Consider the following 17,223-nt stretch of genomic DNA (forward strand, 5'->3'; position numbering starts at 1 on the left):
AGTCGACGCAATTGAGCCAACCCTCACCCATGTAAGTCTAAGGATAATCCCGAATAATCAAGAGTTCATAGTTAGCTCAGGATTCATGTCAAGTTACATAGGTCATCGTTTTAAAATAGCCAGTCTTAAATAGTAAAGAACATTATAAAGCAAGAGTGACTTATTTCTTGGTCCGATCTTATGCAAAATCATTTCACAAGACACCCTCACTCCTCATGTCACCATATGAATGAATCAAGATCACTTCATTTCTAGCACTTTATAACTCCTTGTAACAACTACAGAGTGGGCCGCATCCAATAGTGTTACCAGAATAAGGCACCCAACCTTATTCGTATACAATAGATCATTTTGACTATTTACTCGAACCTGATCCACTCTTATGTCTCCACATAAAGTTCAAGTACACATGCTATAGTCAAGGATCTTATAGTTTATTGGATTTATTTCTAAAATAAAACAAGCAATTCATATATTCAGTAACAACTTTATCGACTAACAGAATGAGTTTATTGTTTACCAAACCACGAGTTTTAGGACATAACACCCAATAGAAGTGTCCTAATTTTAGGTTCCAAAGTTGGGAATTTTGTTTAGAAGAAATTTTAAGTCTTTTATTCTGGGTTATCGCAGTTTTAAAAATTTTAGTATTTAGGTGTACTCTTCCTCGAGATATATGAGCGAGACTCTATACAGATCTATGGATCTTCCCAGCATCAAAGCAAGACTCCATCAAAATCTGCCATTCGTTTGGTGATGCCTTCTTTTCTATGAACACCCCACCACTGAATGATGAAATTTGTCAGTCTTTGCCCCACTACTGAATGATGAAATTTTTCAGTCTTTGCCTCCGACCCGACCTGGAGAGAACATAGGGTAAGGGCTTGGCCTGCCTAAATATAATTCAGAAGCTTTAGTTGAACCCAAAGTCTTCGTAGGGTCCCTTGTTTCTCTTTTGTTCCATGACCTACGACTTTAGTTGCTAATGATCTTAGCACCTATAAACTATGTTTCAGCTTAGCATAAAAAATATCTACACCATTCTTAGAAATAAACGTTTTATTTACAGAGAAATTTACAGGATTGTTTGTTCAATCAAACACTTTACAAAAATTAAATTCCTTTTTAAACCAGGAAAAACAAATACATTTTCAAGTAAAATATATTTATTATATGAAGTAAGCCAAAGTCCTCTCACTGACACAATTGAGACGATGTGTCCAGTTCCAACACGCATCATCATCTCCCAAGCTACCAGTTGCCGCTAGGAACTAATTCCCTGAAATGAAGAACAAACATGGTTAGTGGCGCCTGAATCAATTATCCAAACAGAGTCATCATTCTCCACTAAACTGTTAGGATTGGTGTCCTAATTCTCCCAGTGGTCTCATAGTTTGTAAACATTTTGTAAACATATTATTATTAATAAAATAAATGTTAAAAGAGGGATACATATTTACTCAAATCCAATAAATAAGATCCATGGTTATTTCATGTAACTTAAGCATGTATGTGGATACATACAAGTAGATCATGTCTTAAGTAATAATCTAAATGGTTTATAGTAGATGGTTAAAAGAGGGATACCTTATCCTGATAACACTACGGATACGGCCCGTTTTGTAGATGTTACAAGTGTTGTAGCTACAAATGGTTTGATCCTGACCATTCATGTGGAGACATACGAGTGGGGGTATCCTATACAAAGAGTTTGTATAAACCGGACCACGAGATGATTACTCTCTTTATATAACGCCGTTGTTAATTGAGACTTACATTTCACTAAAATGACCATAGGTGACATGACCTTAATCCTAAGTGAGTTGGGAACTCCTACCTATGAGGGCAGTCCTTTGATTTGTATGGGAGAGAATGGCCAGATTGCCAACTCAACAAGCCTACCATTATGGGGATTCGTCTGATTGGGGAGTTGGGAACTCAGCTACACAAGACGGAATTTACTCCTTCCCTGAAGTAGAGGAAGTAGATAAATGGCTCCCTTAAGGGCTGATTCCGAGTCTTGAACAAAATGGCCACACCCTCTCCTGGCTCGAGAGGACATAGTAATAGTAGGACTATGACTTTTTATTCATTGGAGGAATCAGTGGTACTTAAGAAGTTGGATGTAATTACACAGGGTAAAATGGTGAATTGGCCCAGTTGTACTTACGAACGATTTGTGAAGGGTCATCACACTATTGATTGATCATATGGACAAAAAAATATATATGTAGTACAAAGAGTGCAGTTGTCGGTCTTTAGTGGAGTGACCAACAGTTAACCGATGGTAGATCACGTGATTAAAGAGTTTAATCAGTTATTCGTGTATCGCTGGAGTTTCAACCTACAGGTTCATGAGGTCCCCTTAGTAGCTCAATGGCTTCAAGTTGAGAATAAGATTTTGGGTTAATTTGAAGTGTTTAAATTAACAAGAGAAAATTCAATTATATGTGATATAATTGATATGATGTATTATATATATTAATTGGAGGAATTAAAATAAATATGATTTATATTAAATACCATAAAATAGAAAAATAACCATAGTTATATGTTTCATATGATGAAATATTAAAACTATAGGTTATAAATATAGTATGATAAGTTGGTTATTATATTTAATTATAACATATTAATTATATGATAATTAATTATTCTTTTTCTCTAATAACCAAATTGAGTGGGAGGTTATTAGAAGTTTTATTGTAACTGTGAGATAAAAGGAAAATAATTTTTCAAAATTATGATGATTGATTCAGAATAATCTCACAAAAAGGCTATCAAGTAAAAGTGTTTTACTAAACGATAGTATAGAGAGTATACACAATCGAGCTACAAGTTTACTATATGATAGTTACTCGTTTAATCGTTGCTACACGATCGAGTAGAAAAGTCTATACGATAGACTTCTATTTACTAAACGATCGAGTATTTCGTCTATATGATAGACAACATTCATCTCCCACTTACTCGATCGTCTACCTCCTGCTTTCCTCAATCCAAAATCATATAGAGCCCACAAATCCTAGATTCACACACCAAGAATACCAAGGTAACCATTGTGGCGGTGTTCTAATTCTATTCGAGGATCGAGTTGGACTCAATTGGGATCGAGGTTCATTCAGACGTTCGTTGAGATCGAGTTCTGATCGTTGCATTTGAGTATGTGCTAATTAAACAATTTGCTGAACGATCGAGGGATACTTGAAGAAGAGTTCTTGAAAGGTTAGCATACTCTATCCCTTGTCTCTTCATTTTTAAGTAGCATGATGTAATTTTCTAATTATGCATAATCTGTTCATTTCCGTTTAGAGTTTAATTGTTTATGTTTCTCCACGAAAATTGGAATGATCCATTTCCGCTCACATGGATGTCAGTTTAGATTTCCTTCATAAACAAGTCTCCAACACAAGTAAATCATATTTACATTGCTTGGCTTTCTTCTTTTCTGTCAAGTACCTGGGATCGTTCCTCTTCCAATGTCGCTGTTGGTTGCAATAGAAACAGATTCCCTTGTAGCCTTTGCCCTTTTGCCTCTCTGGGCAACAGCTAGTGGATTAGCTTTCCCCTTTCCACCCTTTTCTTCTTCCACTCTTTGGTGTTGGAAGAAGAAGACACAGACTTAGTTCTAGAGGTTGAACCTCTATAGAACTTCTTGGAGGATGAAGCAACATTTGCCTCACCCTTTTATTACTTGCTTTTCATCAAGGATTGGAATCTATGTAGCTCATTGAGCAAGGTGGTCAGGTTGTAGTCAATCCTGTTCATAACAGCATTGCTACGAAATTGTAGGAAACTTTCAAGTAAAGTTTCCAAGATGAAGCTAACCTGACTGGCCTCATCAATGACAGACCCATTCATCTCTATCACGTTGAAGTGGACCATCATGTTGAGAACATGTTCTCTAATAGATATCCCTTCTTGCATATGAGCATTGAATATGAATTTGAGAGTGTCATGCCTGAGCTGTGCGGACGGTTGTCCCAACTTTCCCCTCATAGACCCCTTGATCTCACGAGTAATGAGCATGGGCTCAAGCTTCTTGGCCAAGACTTTTGAAAGTCTTGCCAAGATATATGCTTGGGCCTTTTTATTTTCCCATGTCCATCACTCATATGCCTCTCGAACGCTTCGAGTAGCATTTTGAGGAGGAATAGGAAGACAATCCTCTATAAGGACAAAATGAAGGTTATCGATGATTAGTATTGTGTTGATTGTGCTTTTCCATGTTGTATAGTTTTCGCTGATAAGTTTGTTGGCAACGAGTAAATTAAATGTTGCGAAAGTTATAATGAAATTTGCTAAAACCATACAATTTATTTATATAAGTATTCAATGCATTAACCCATTTGCAAAAACCAATCAAATTTAGCAAAATAATCTAATGCACCCTAATGACATCTAGTTTGCAATGGTATTTCAGTGAGACAGGACAAAAGCCATTGTAGAGTGATCAGGTGCCCCTTCACATAAATGAGACTATCTCAACCAATAGACAGAATAACTCCTTCTTTCTGTAACTATCAATCACAATTGTTCGGTCTATAAATTGTTAAACTCGCTTAACCTTTTTTTGTAAGTGTAACCCCTCATTTTAGATTCTAAAGTTCTGCCACAATGAGCCAACCATAGGGAAAAACCGATTGGGGAAAAAACTAAACCAACCCTATCAATTTATAGATTTTGAATAAAGAGTCATGAAAATTCCATTTATAGGGCACACAAGCAAAGATGCCTCAAGACTGAGCATGAAACTTTACTACAAACCAATGAGAGAGCCCATGGGATGTGTTGACACACCTTCTACTCCTACTTACTATAAACACTCTCTCCATTCACCTTGATGTTGACCTATACAAACACCATCCGTAGGGGGACATAAGCAAAGGTGTCTCGAGGCCGAGTATAGATCTCACGGTGTGAACTTTTAAGGAGAAATGAGAAAAGGTGAAATGAAGTATCATATACCCCATTTTCCTTCCACTTACTGTTATACCTTAACTTAGGAAAATCCGGCTACTGATTTTAACTAAGTGATTGTTTAAATTTTCCCAAAATTAATACTTACTTTGGATAGATAAACAACTTTGATTAATGTTTATTAAATAATTTAATAAACCTTAATCAACCATTTTATGCTTGTAGCAAATCTATCTAATTCACCTTTCCATGTAAGTTCCCAGGTAAAGGTGTTACGTTTTCGTCAACTTAAATATTCCTGTCTAGATAAAACGAGTCTTAGACATAAGGTCCCTTATAGATACATTTTGTATAAATTTAATCTTTTAATTAAGACAAATTTAATCCTATTAAACTGATTAAAAGACTAAACTTAATTTCTAATCTCATTATAAATATGAACTTAGGTCTATATGAATCATATTTTAAAACTATTTTAGAAAATGATTTTAACCTAAGATTTGCATGCAATACTGAATTATTGATTTTAATTTCTAATTTCATTTAATTATAACTTTTATAAAATAAATGAAATAAATTAAAATCATTCAATTGCATTCATTGATCCACTTAGTAAAAATATAATATTTATAAAATTACCTAAAGTAGTGTCATGCATCATGCAATTCCATTTCATTACTAAACTTATATCACTTATATAATAAAGCAATGAAATAATTAATAACATACAACCATCCATACATACATACTATATATTATAACTCTTATAATATAAATGATGCATGGATATGTTATTAATGCATGCACGCATATATTATAACATCTATATTATATGATGCATGAGCATGCTATAAATCTAAAATCATGCAACTATATATTATTACATTTATAATATAAATGATGCATGAAATATGCATAATGTATGGTGGGGTTTATTCTATATGGCATACATTATGTCATAAAATTAAACCATATATCAAATTCACAATTTAAAATAATTATTGGACAAGGATTGGACACCTAAACAATTAACTAAATTCAATATAAAACTTATATTAATTTAATTAATAAACAAAAATAACTATTACAAATAAAGAGTCAATCAGTTTGAATCAAGTGAATCGGGCCTTGAACCGCTCGAACCGAATCGAACCTATAAACGAAACGATCGACCAAAGATCCAATCTTTTGCCTCACCCAACAACAATCGCCCAACAATCACCCAACGATCGCCCAATAATCGCTCAGTGATCACCCAGATACTATACAGCCATGAAAACTTTTGTTTTTCCTCCAATTTGGACTTCGTTTTCTCCAGAAACTCACCCAGAACAACATGAGTGACTAAAAAACAATAAATTACAGACACGATCGCAATATTTATGCATAAATACAGGCAGTAAAACCCACACTTTACTTTCCCTTTGTAATTATGTTTATTGTTTGACTTAAGCAAAGTGATGGGCTTAAATATTTAAGTTAGATTGAATTTGTGCATTTTGAGGTAAAGGATAAGTTTGAAGAAGGAAAATGTTTAAGTATGAAAACTTAGCTCTCGGATCTTATTAATCTAGCCTTGCAAAGAGAATTTCTGGCTAAGTGTTGGTCGTGATGAGGGGTGACTGAGCATCGAGTGAGCATAAGGCAAGCATCGAGTAAATGATGTCGAGCGTCGAGTATAAGTGATCATCGAAGGGTCGAGCGTCAAGTGTAACCGATTGAGGAAGGGTCGAGCGTCGAGTATAAGTGATCGAGGAAGGTCAAGCGTCGAGTGTAAGCGAGGAAGGGTCATGCATCGAGTATGAGCAATCGAGTAAGGAACGAGCATTGAGTGAGCCATCCATCATCGAGTATCCCATCGAGTATCGAGTCCTTCCCATCGAGTATTCAACAGAGAGCCATTGAATTTTCCATCGAGTAATGACCCTCCTCCATCAAGTTTTTCCAGGGAGGATCGAGTTTGCTCAAAACACTCAGTTTTAAACTTCTCTTTTAGTTATCCAGATACATGGATTAATCTCGGACCTTAATCTCCACTAGTGGGTGAGGTGGCTTAAGGAGATTTCATGCAAAAGGGTTGGATGATAGTATAAAAAGGGAAGAGAACTTCAAGAGCTCGTTTTGGACCGAGCAAACCAGACGAACATGATACCGTTGGCAAGCTCTGTGAGTCTAGTTTATGAAATCTAGCCTTTAGAAGGGGAGTTCTCACCGGAAATAGGGCCAAAAGAAGGAAGGAAGAGTCGAAGGTTTGTTTTTGGGCGTTTTCGGCACTCAACGAAGAATCATAGATATAGACCGAACCACTTGGATTTTCAAGCCAAAATTTCAAGGTATTATTGTTAACACCATTTCAAGTAAGTTTGTAGAAGGAACTTTTGCAAGTAAAGGTCTAGGTTCGAGTTACATATTTTGGAAATTAAACCTAGAATCTTTGCTCAAGTAAGGAGTTGCGATTTAGGGCTTCCGGGAGAGATTTGAAGGACCAGGTTAATCCACAAGGAGTTTCATGTTGAAACTTTGAGGTAACATTGTTAGAAAAATTCTAAACATGTTTGGAATAGGAACTTTCTTAAAATGAGTTCTAGTTTTCAAGTTATTGACGCTAGAAGTTGAATCTGGAAATTTTGGATGAACAGGCAACCTCTTGCTAAGTATAAGCTTGGTTAAAAGAGTAGTCTCAAAAGGGAGACCATTGTAGGGAGACCATTGTAGCAAATAAAATCTTAATTCTTTTATGTGTAGGAGCTACGTCCATTGGAGAGGCGTACCAAGCTTAGGAAAAATCAAGCCTAAAGATCCGTGAGTGAATAAATGTTTTCAAAATATGTATAGAAAGGAACATGCATTCCAAATGAATTTCATGCTAGCATTCATGTGTTTTCTAAGCAACTAAAGTTTATACTTATGTTTTAAAGGGTTCATGGCATTTCTTAAGAATGATGTTTTAAGTTATTTAAATGCGTTTTGCTAATCCTAGCACATGTTAAGATTGAACGAAAGAGTATTGCAAACTACATGTTTATAATTGTGAAGCATTCATGTTGAATTGTAATAATGCTCTTATGGCGAAAGCTTAGTAAGTGCTTTGCTTAAAGCTTATGATGTTCAAATTTTCTATGAATGTTACGTTTCTAATAAATCGGATACCGAAAGTATAAAATAAATTCCATACAAATTCATCATATGAATACAGAATGCAAAGCCCATCATGACTGTAAATTAAATTCTAGAACAATAAAAATAGGGAATCAAAACCATGCTTTGATACCAATTGAAGGAACCTTGAAGGTCCTTGAGGGGAAACATGGGGATCGGTCCAAGTTTTATTTTCACGGAATCAAAATTACAAAATACAAACATTATGCATAATCACAAATTTACAACATGTAAACATAAATGCAAAAGAGAGAATTAGGATGAGAGAAGACTTACGCTTGAAGAACCTTTCTTCTGGAAATCCAATTCCCTTCTCTTGATTCGTCACGAACAATCATGAATGAAAAAATAATCCAAATGAACACCATCACAATAAGAACCTCCTGCATTCTCTTTTGGAATGAGAATCACTAAGGAGTTGTAGGCTCTTAGATTTTTGGAAGAAATGGAGAAAATTGAGAGGAATTTTGTTTTTTCAAAGAAAAACTTCTTTCTTTTAGAATTTGGAGAGCCACTCTTCTACACACGGACTAAACAGAGAGACATAGGGGGAAAGGAGTTACAACTCCCTCCTAAAACCATTTTTAAAAATAAATTAAAATAATTTATTTAAAAATATATATTTAATATATATTTATATGATAACTACCTTATCATATAATATATGTTAAACTATATGTTTTATCTAAAATAACACATAACCTATAGTTTTGTATTGTATCAAATACAATATAACCTATAGTTTTCATTCTCTCAACAATCCATGATATTTAATATAAATCCTATTCATATTAAATTTAATTATATGAATCCAATTCACATAATTAATATATGAATCAAATTCAAATATTTATTTCCTCTGAAATAATGTATCAAATACATTGTAGTAATTATATCATATATAATTAAGTAAAATTAATTATATCACATATAATTAATTCCATCAATTAATTTAAACAATTCTAATTAATCCAAAATTTATTCTTGTTAAATCTCTATTGAGCTACAGAGAGGACCTTATGGACCTATAGATTAAAGCTCCAACTCTACTTGAATAATTAATTAAACTCCTCTAATTAAATTATTCAACATCCATTAACTTACGGGCACTCCAGTAAAGACCGACAGCTATACTCCATTGGATATAACCAGTCAATAGTTTAATGACCCTTCACAAATTACTCGTATATACAACTGGGCCAAAATTATCGTTTTGCTCCTGTAGTTACATCTAACTCCTTAAGTACCACTGATTCCTCTAATAAACAATAAGTCATAGTCCAACTATGACCAAACCCCTCTCGAGCCAGAAGAAGGTGTGGCACCACATAGTTTAAGCCCCAGAATCAGCTCTTAAAGGAGCAATTTATCTACTTTCCCCGACATTGGGGAAGGAGTAAATTTCGTCTAATGTAGCTTGTTGGGGTTGATGCCCTAAACTCTCGTTGGGTCCTGTAGTTTGTAAACACGGTATTGAACAAACGCTTGTGATGTAATAATATATGATATTTTCTTCACTATTGTCTATGAAACATGGGATGCTTTATTTGCTTTACCACAAACCAAAAACTGAGATCCATAGTTGTCGTTGTAAATTAAGCATGTATGTGGAGAAATACAGGTGGATCATGTCTTAAGTGATAACTAAAATGGAACGTAGTATATGGATAAAGGAGGGAAACCTTATCTTGGTGACACTACGGATGCGACCCGTTTTGTAGAGAGTTACAATTGTTGTGATGGTCTGCTTCTGATCATTCATGTGGAGATATGCAAGCTGGGACGTCCTATACAAAGGAGTTTGTATAAGACCGAACCACGAAGTGTTATAGTCTCATTATATAATGTCGTTCATGACAGAGACTTCACTTCACTAGGATGACCATAGGTAACATGACCTCAATCCTAAGTGAGTTGGGAACTCCTGCCTTTAAGTGGGGTCCTTTGATTTGCATGGGTGCGAGTGGTCAGATCGCCGACTCAAACCTACCACTTTGAGGATTCTTCTGATTTAGGAGATGGGAACTCAGCTATACAAGATGGAATTCACTCCTTCCATAAAGCAGGGTTATGTAGAAAGATTACTCCCTTAAGGGCTGATTCTGAGGCTTGAACGATGTGGCGTCACACACTTCTCATGGACCGAGAGGTGTTCACTCATAGTAGGACTATGAGATATTGTTCATTAAAGGGATCAGTGGTACTTAAAGAGTTAGATGTAACTATAGAGGCAAAAGTGTAAATTGGCTCAGTTGTACTTACGAGCATCTGTGAAAGGTTATCGTACTGTTAACTGGTTATATCTGATGGACACAGAAATATATATGTGGTGAAAAGAGTGCAGCTGTCGGTCTTTGTGGAATGGTCACAAGTGTTGTGACTTGTCACAGATGGTCTGATCCTGATCATTCGTGTTGGGGACATGCGAGTGGGGGCGTCCTATACAAAGAGTTTGTATAAGACCTGACCACAAAGTGTAAACGTCTCGTTATATAACACCGTTCATACAGATACTTCACTTCACTAGGATGGCCGAGGTAACATGACCTCAATCCTGAGTGAGTTGGGAACTCCTACCATTGAGGGCAGTCCTTTGATTTGTATGGGTACGAGTGGCCAAGTCGCCGATTCAAACCTACTATTTTGGGGATTCGTCTGATTTAGGAGCTAGGAACTCAGCTACACAAGATGGAATTTACTCTTTCCCCGAGGCAGGGGTAAGTAGATTGATGGCTCCCTTAAGGGCTGATTTCGGGGCTTGAACGATATGGTGCCACACACCTTCTCCTAGCCCACACCTTTTTCTAGCCCGAGAGGTGTCCACACATAGTTGGACTATGTTGTATTGTTCATTAGAGGAATCAGTGGTACTTAAGGAGTGAGATGTAACTACAGGGGCAAAACGGTAAATTGACCCAGCTGTACTTACGAGCATCTGTGAAGAGTCATCGTACTTATGATTGGTTATATCCGATGGACACAGAAATATATCTCTTGTAAGAAGAGTTCAACTATTGGTCTTTAGTGGAATGCCTGACAGTTAACGGATTGTGGATCTCGTGTCTAAAGAGTTTAGTCAGCTATTCACGTACAGTTGGAGCTTCGAGCCACAGGTCCATTAGGTCCCCTAGGTAGCTTGGATAAAGTGAAGAACCAGTATTTGGGTTAATTTGAAATGTTTAAATTGACAAGAGGAAATTCGATTATATATGATATAATTGGCTAAATGTATGAGATACATTATTTTGGAGATAATTAGATATAAATATGATTTATATCAAATAGAGGAGAAAACACTAGAAGAAATTCGAGCTTTAATGTCGTTTTAAATCAACATTAAAGGGCTTTAAAGTCAGTTGACAACTTACATTAAAAATAGTGTTATTAAAGCCCTTTAATGTCGGTTGCCTTTAATGTCAATTTTAAACCGACATTAAAGGGCTTTAATAACACAGCCTTCAATGTCGGTTGTAACCGACATTAAAGACCTTCAGTGAAATTTTCAACCGACATCAAAGGTCTTTAATGTCGGTTACAACGACTTTAAAGACCTCCCGTGAAATTTCCAGACGACATTAATGCCTGTGTTTTTTTTTTTTTTTTTTTCAATTCTAAACCACATTGAAGCTGAAATATGTCCGTTTTCTTTAATTTTCGTTGTCGAATCCATTTTTTGGTTAAAAAGTATAACATGACACATCATCATCGAACATTGTGGCTATGACATATTATTCATGTATGGATTGTAAATCTATTACATTTAATCCACAAATTCTGCTATAAAATTATAATTTAAAAGGTCGTACAATAATTCAGGCCTTGAAAACACAAATTACAAGTAATACAAACATTATGATTTTACAAATACTATGAGTTTATTGTCCCTCTCCACTTGGTAAGTATGGATCCCTTCATAATTCTTCTTGAACAGATCCCTCCAGCTTCAGCAGTGTCTAGTTATAGGCATCTTTGTCTGACCACTGTTGTTGAAAGGATCACAAACAAAAAAGGTTTAAGACAAAGGATTGAAAATGAAAATATGACCAGAATTCATATTCAACTAACCGTATTTATTGGGAATGTGCATAAATGGTACATTCAAGGCAAAATTCTAGTAGTGAATGTGTTGGATCTAGAGTTCCCCAAGAAAAAGCATAAAGAGGTTGCGATACCAAATCTTTACTCCTTTGTTGCACCTGCAAAACAAGAAAACTCAATAGTTGAATAAATGAGAGAATCTTCTTTTTCAAAATCTTTACTCCTTTTTCAAGAATCTTCCTTCTCAAAATTTTCGACAACATAACGATGCTACCACAACAAAACCAAAAATTTACCTTGAACCTGTTCAAAGAAACACACTCCCAAAAATATTTCACTACCACTTGTTCTCAACAGAACTATCAGAATTCCCAAAAAATTAATATTCAAGAACACATACATCAATAAGCAAATTTAGCTCACAATGTACTTCAAATCTCAAAAGTTGTCACAAAAACTACCATAGTGCATGAATAACCCACAAACTACCATAGTGCAACCCACAAACTCAAGCACCTTGAATCAAATCTAAAGTACAAATAAATAGTACCCATGAGTCATAAGCGGGTGTTACATTCTAATCCAATATGGTCCAAAGAGAAATAAACACACTATAATTTCTTAAATAGGAATTTCCATATCATTAGAGTCACTTGAAAACACTTACAAATTGTGCTTAAAACTGCAAGCATTCAAAAATGCACTTACTAGGAACAATTTTTACGTGAATCCCTTACTGTTGCAAGAAATCCATCTCCTCCCCACCCCTTCCAAACACCTAAAAAACACACAAACAACATTATGAAAAGTATAGGGTAGAACGAACCTGGCGGCACGTGTGGCGAGACATGTGAACGATGATAATGCCTTCCATGTCTCTTCCAAAGGTGTCTTAAATATTGAAGAAGAAACAACAAAAGATGACATTATTGTAGTAATCTTTCTTTCTTAGCTCATACACAAGAAGAAAAAATAGGAAATAGCCAATTTAAACATATTCTTTCAAGAAAAACAGATAGATCTCAAGAGTTGATATGAATAGATGAGAGAATCTTCTTTTTCAAGATCTTGAAGAAGAAAAGCTTGAGGCTAATTTAGCAGTTTCAGAATCACCTTATCAAATTCCCAAATGAAACCTTTTAGAGGTTCTTCAATATCCTCAAGTGGAATAGATATGACATTATTGATGAATGATCTAATTTTTGGATGCTAAAAGACGAAGAAATAAATTATTAAAAGAAGAAGAAGAAGAAGAAGGAGAAGAAGAAGAAGAAGAAGGGAGGAGAAATTTATGAGTTACAATTCTTTTACAGAGTTAACAAACAAAAAATTGATCCAAAAACAATCAAACAGTATATATTAAAAAAAAAAACGTTTAAAATAAATCAAAACAAGCAAGCAATACGTAAAAGAAGATTAGAATTTAAACCTCATAAGATGACTTACCTTAGTAAGCAACTAATAACAACATAAGATGACTTCATTAATAGTGTTGAAATCAGTACTCGGCCAAAGGTTACAAATCAATTGGAAGAACTTGCCATACAATTTCATAATAAGAATGAGCTTATCCATAACAAACTATTGACACCTAAACCTTTAATATCAGAACTCTGACAACGCTTTTCAGATTAATAATGAACGGAACTTACAAAGATTGGATTAATAGAATTTCACAATAAATCCTATGCTAAAATGTTTTGACTAGAAGTTTCATGATTTCTTCAATCAATTTTTAGAAAATGACGGTACAACATGGATTGGAAAACAAAACCGGTAGATATTTCATTCCGTAATTTTGAAGGCATAGACATTAATTCTCAATAGAGCCAATAGCTCCAATGATCATTGCCAAACAGTTATTAGACAGTAATATCCATCCAATCTCCTATAGACACAACTAATAAAATTTCAGCAGTTGTTTCATGTCAATACATCATAGCCATTCATAATATTTAGACTAGAAATATTTGTCCTATTTTCCCCTTCCCTTCTCTTCTTGAGCCTCATAAATAAAACAACAACAAAAAGAGGAGATATGATTATATGAATATAAATGATACCAACTGTTGTTTCATGTCAATACATCCAATCTCTAGCCATGTTAAGTAGTAGACAGATAATGCGTACCAACTGTTTTATTCTCCATAAAGCATTGCAGTGCAGTTACAAGTTCACGCTTACGCCCTTTGGCCAGAAGACCTACGCTTCTGAAAAATGTGAACATAAATGATAAATAAGAAAGTAAGCTAAAGATCTATTATACTATTACACATATGGAACTGGAATGCACTTGTTACCTCAATGTCATTACCTCAATGTCATTCTTAGTTCTTGGACCGTCATAGCCTCAATTCTCGACAGGTCATCCTTAAAACTTTGAATGTCCGCTTTACAGTCATTTTCCTATATGTAAAAGTTGAGTAAAAGCCCTAAATCCGAATAAAGAAGAGAAGCATAATATACTCAAACAAAAACCATCTCACAATAGTCTCTTCCAAAATTTGTTACCAGACTTATATCTCTCCTTGTCCCGCCAGGCTCTGAATTCTGTGTGGATAATGTTATAGAGGATTGATTCGACGCCATTACATTCCTTTGCACATTAGGTATCAATGTTGCAACTCTCAACCTACTCTGATTCACTACAAGGCTAAGGGGAGTCCGGGTTAGTCCAGATGAACAATGAGTCAATTGAAATACTACTAGTACAAGTAACAAAACCATATTCTAGTTAGGAGATGCAGAGAGCATTTCAGTCAAGAGAATGAGCTCACTCTTCCCAAGAATTTAACACTTGTTTTTCATATATGAAATGAGCCAAACTTTCATTCAAATTGAAGAGACTTGATTGACTTTTCCTTAACTTATGAACAAAGATTGAACAAAGATGGATACAACAAAATTAAAAAAGAGAGAGAGAGAAGAAGAAATTTGGTGAAAGGGCAAACCTGGAGGGATGAAGGAAACTCCTAAACCCCAATTGGAAAACTGACTTTATTGACAAATATGAGATAGAAAAATAGTATGCAGAGGGATAAATGCGTTACAGTGAGACTTTGAGGGAAGAAAAACAAGATTTACAGAAGCAGAGAAATGAAGCGGAAAAGACGAGCAGAGGGGAAGAAGAAGAAGAAGAAATTCCAACTCAGAAGGAACTTGAGAGTGTTGAGATATATATATGGGTAAACAACTCAAGAGGTAGGGTAAGAGGGAAGTGTGAGAATGAGAGGAAAAAGAAAATAGGGGGAGAGTGAAGAGGGAAATGAAAAAAATGGAGGGAAAATAGAAAGTTGGAGGATAAATTAAGCGGGTCATTAATGTCGATTTAAACAAAAACTAAGCAAAATTCAAAATTCCATCAATCCAAACAAATATCAGAATAAACCACAAAATCTACAAAAAGAAGTGAGTGCAAAAACCAGCAAACGCAAGTAGTTAGCATAAGAAAGGAGAACTCTTAATAATCATCTATCAAATAAGAAAGGGGAAATCTAAAGATTAATTTCATTTGGCAAAATTATAAACATAAACTAAAAACTTATAAACATAAACAACTCAATGGAAGCCATAAACAAACTTATCAACCTAAGCATGTAAGCTTATCAAAACTAAGAAAAAAGACTAATAACAATCAAACTCATTTGAACAAATACATAAATATAAATGAAAACCATAAACAATAATTAAGTTATGACTACCATAACTACAGGATAGTCAAAGCACTCCAACACATATTTTAATTTAACACTTTAGAAAAAGACTCAATAAGACTCAATAAGTTCCCCTTCCCACCATGAATCAAACTTTACCTAGTAATTCAATATGGTAACAAAATTTTCAGTATTGAGTGTTTGCTTTTTTCTTCTTTTTCCCCCTTTTCGTAAGAAACAGAGAATTTAAATATAATCACAAAGCTGAAGTTGCATTATTAGAACTAAAATATAACTAACAGTGAAAACAAAGTGAAAATAAAAAAACAAGCATATGCTATCAACCCACGGTACTCAATATTAGAAAAAAAATACGCTATCAACTAAAATATAACTAACAGTGAAAACGGGTGAGGTGATCAATATTAGAAAAGAAGAAAGGGAAGAAGAGGAGAATAGTATTGGTACCAGTTAGAAACAAAGGGTTCAGAGACTGATCTAAGACACATTAATCAAGTTTGAACTAGTCCGAAATGTGTTCGCCCTTGTTGTACATTAATCGAATACTTAGAAATTTACTCAACACGACAACAAATGAGTTCCAAGAGTTCAGAATAACATTTGAATACTTAAATCTATTTCAAAAAGGAAAGTAAAGAAATAATCCTTACCGAATCAAGATCTAATCTTCGTTGTTTAGTGTCCAAAAATGTTATGGGTAAACTGATTTGAAGCCAATCGGAGTGTGGGTAGTATCCCCAAGTAAAAAAATGTTGTTGCAAGACACCCAGTTATCAAGAACGTGATGCACAACTTATTGCCCACGTTGGAGTATCAGATTGAGAAGAAACGGTGCCACGAAACTTGTTCGAAGTTCGTGTTCACATCGCAGGCTAGCTCCATCGTCGATCATGGAGCAAGGAAACGCACAAGAATGCATGGGTCTAATGCGCAAAGACAAGTTGCCAGCGGTCACCGTCGCAACTTGTGGGTTGCGCTGTGTAGTCGGTGCTGAACAATACTGAGAAGGGGGCAGTGTGATTGCCGGCTGCAAGGGGGAGGGGAAGAAGATGGAGGCAGAGAAGTCACCGTTACACCACGGGGAGGGACGGTGGAGAAAGGGGAGAGACGATGGAGAAGGGGGAGAGAAAGAGAGAGAGATGAAAGAGGCTAAGGTTTGTTTGATTTTAATATCACATTTTTATATTTTATTTAAAAAATTTAGGGTGAATCTTTAATGTCGGCTTTAAACCGACATTGTAGCCTATCTTTAATGTCGGTTCAAAACCAACATTAAAGACTCATTTTTTTTCAACCGAAATTATACACCCGATTTCACTTTTTCCAACCGACATTAAAGCCCAAAATTCTTGTAGTGAAAGACTATAGTAGATATGTGATATCAAATTATAGAATATAAATATAATATGATTATATTTATTAATTAATTGAT

General features: G+C 35.0%; 1 protein-coding gene across 8 annotated transcripts; it reads right to left on the reverse strand.

The window, feature by feature from the left end:
- Positions 1-11,781: 11,781 nt before the first annotated feature.
- On the reverse strand, positions 11,782-16,958 carry LOC150034905 (DNA-(apurinic or apyrimidinic site) endonuclease, chloroplastic-like). 8 transcript variants are annotated; one of them, XR_016530951.1, is made up of 7 exons: positions 16,442-16,958; positions 14,629-14,770; positions 14,418-14,523; positions 14,248-14,327; positions 12,826-13,326; positions 12,145-12,275; positions 11,782-12,059 (listed from the first exon to the last, which is right to left on the reverse strand). XR_016530951.1 is itself a non-coding variant. In XM_090315922.1 (7 exons), the coding sequence occupies exons 2-5, from the start codon at positions 14,704-14,706 to the stop codon at positions 12,917-12,919; spliced, it is 342 nt and encodes a 113-aa protein (XP_090172048.1). In that variant the 5' UTR covers positions 14,707-14,762; positions 16,442-16,956; the 3' UTR covers positions 11,782-12,059; positions 12,145-12,275; positions 12,826-12,916. The 8 variants fall into 8 exon arrangements, 6 of the variants coding, with proteins under 6 accessions (XP_090172048.1, XP_090172047.1, XP_090172050.1 ...); XR_016530950.1 differs by having other exon boundaries at positions 12,826-13,008; positions 16,442-16,957; XM_090315922.1 differs by having other exon boundaries at positions 12,826-13,008; positions 14,432-14,523; positions 14,629-14,762; positions 16,442-16,956.
- Between the last annotated feature and the right edge of the window lie 265 nt (positions 16,959-17,223).

This window comes from Benincasa hispida, chromosome 7, assembly GCF_027475165.1.
Source record: "Benincasa hispida cultivar pf3 chromosome 7, pf3_genome.v1.1, whole genome shotgun sequence".
NCBI lineage: Eukaryota > Viridiplantae > Streptophyta > Magnoliopsida > Cucurbitales > Cucurbitaceae > Benincasa > Benincasa hispida.

Coding starts and splice junctions, on each gene's coding strand:
- LOC150034905 (XM_090315922.1), bottom strand. CDS start 14,706: ATGGCGTCGAATCAATCCTCTATAACATTATCCACACAGAATTCAGAG. Junction 14,524..14,628: donor CAAGGAGAGATATAAGTCTG/GTAACAAATTTT, acceptor TTTTACATATAG/GAAAATGACTGTAAAGCGGA. Junction 13,009..14,247: donor TATGGAGAATAAAACAGTTG/GTACGCATTATC, acceptor TCAATATTTAAG/ACACCTTTGGAAGAGACATG.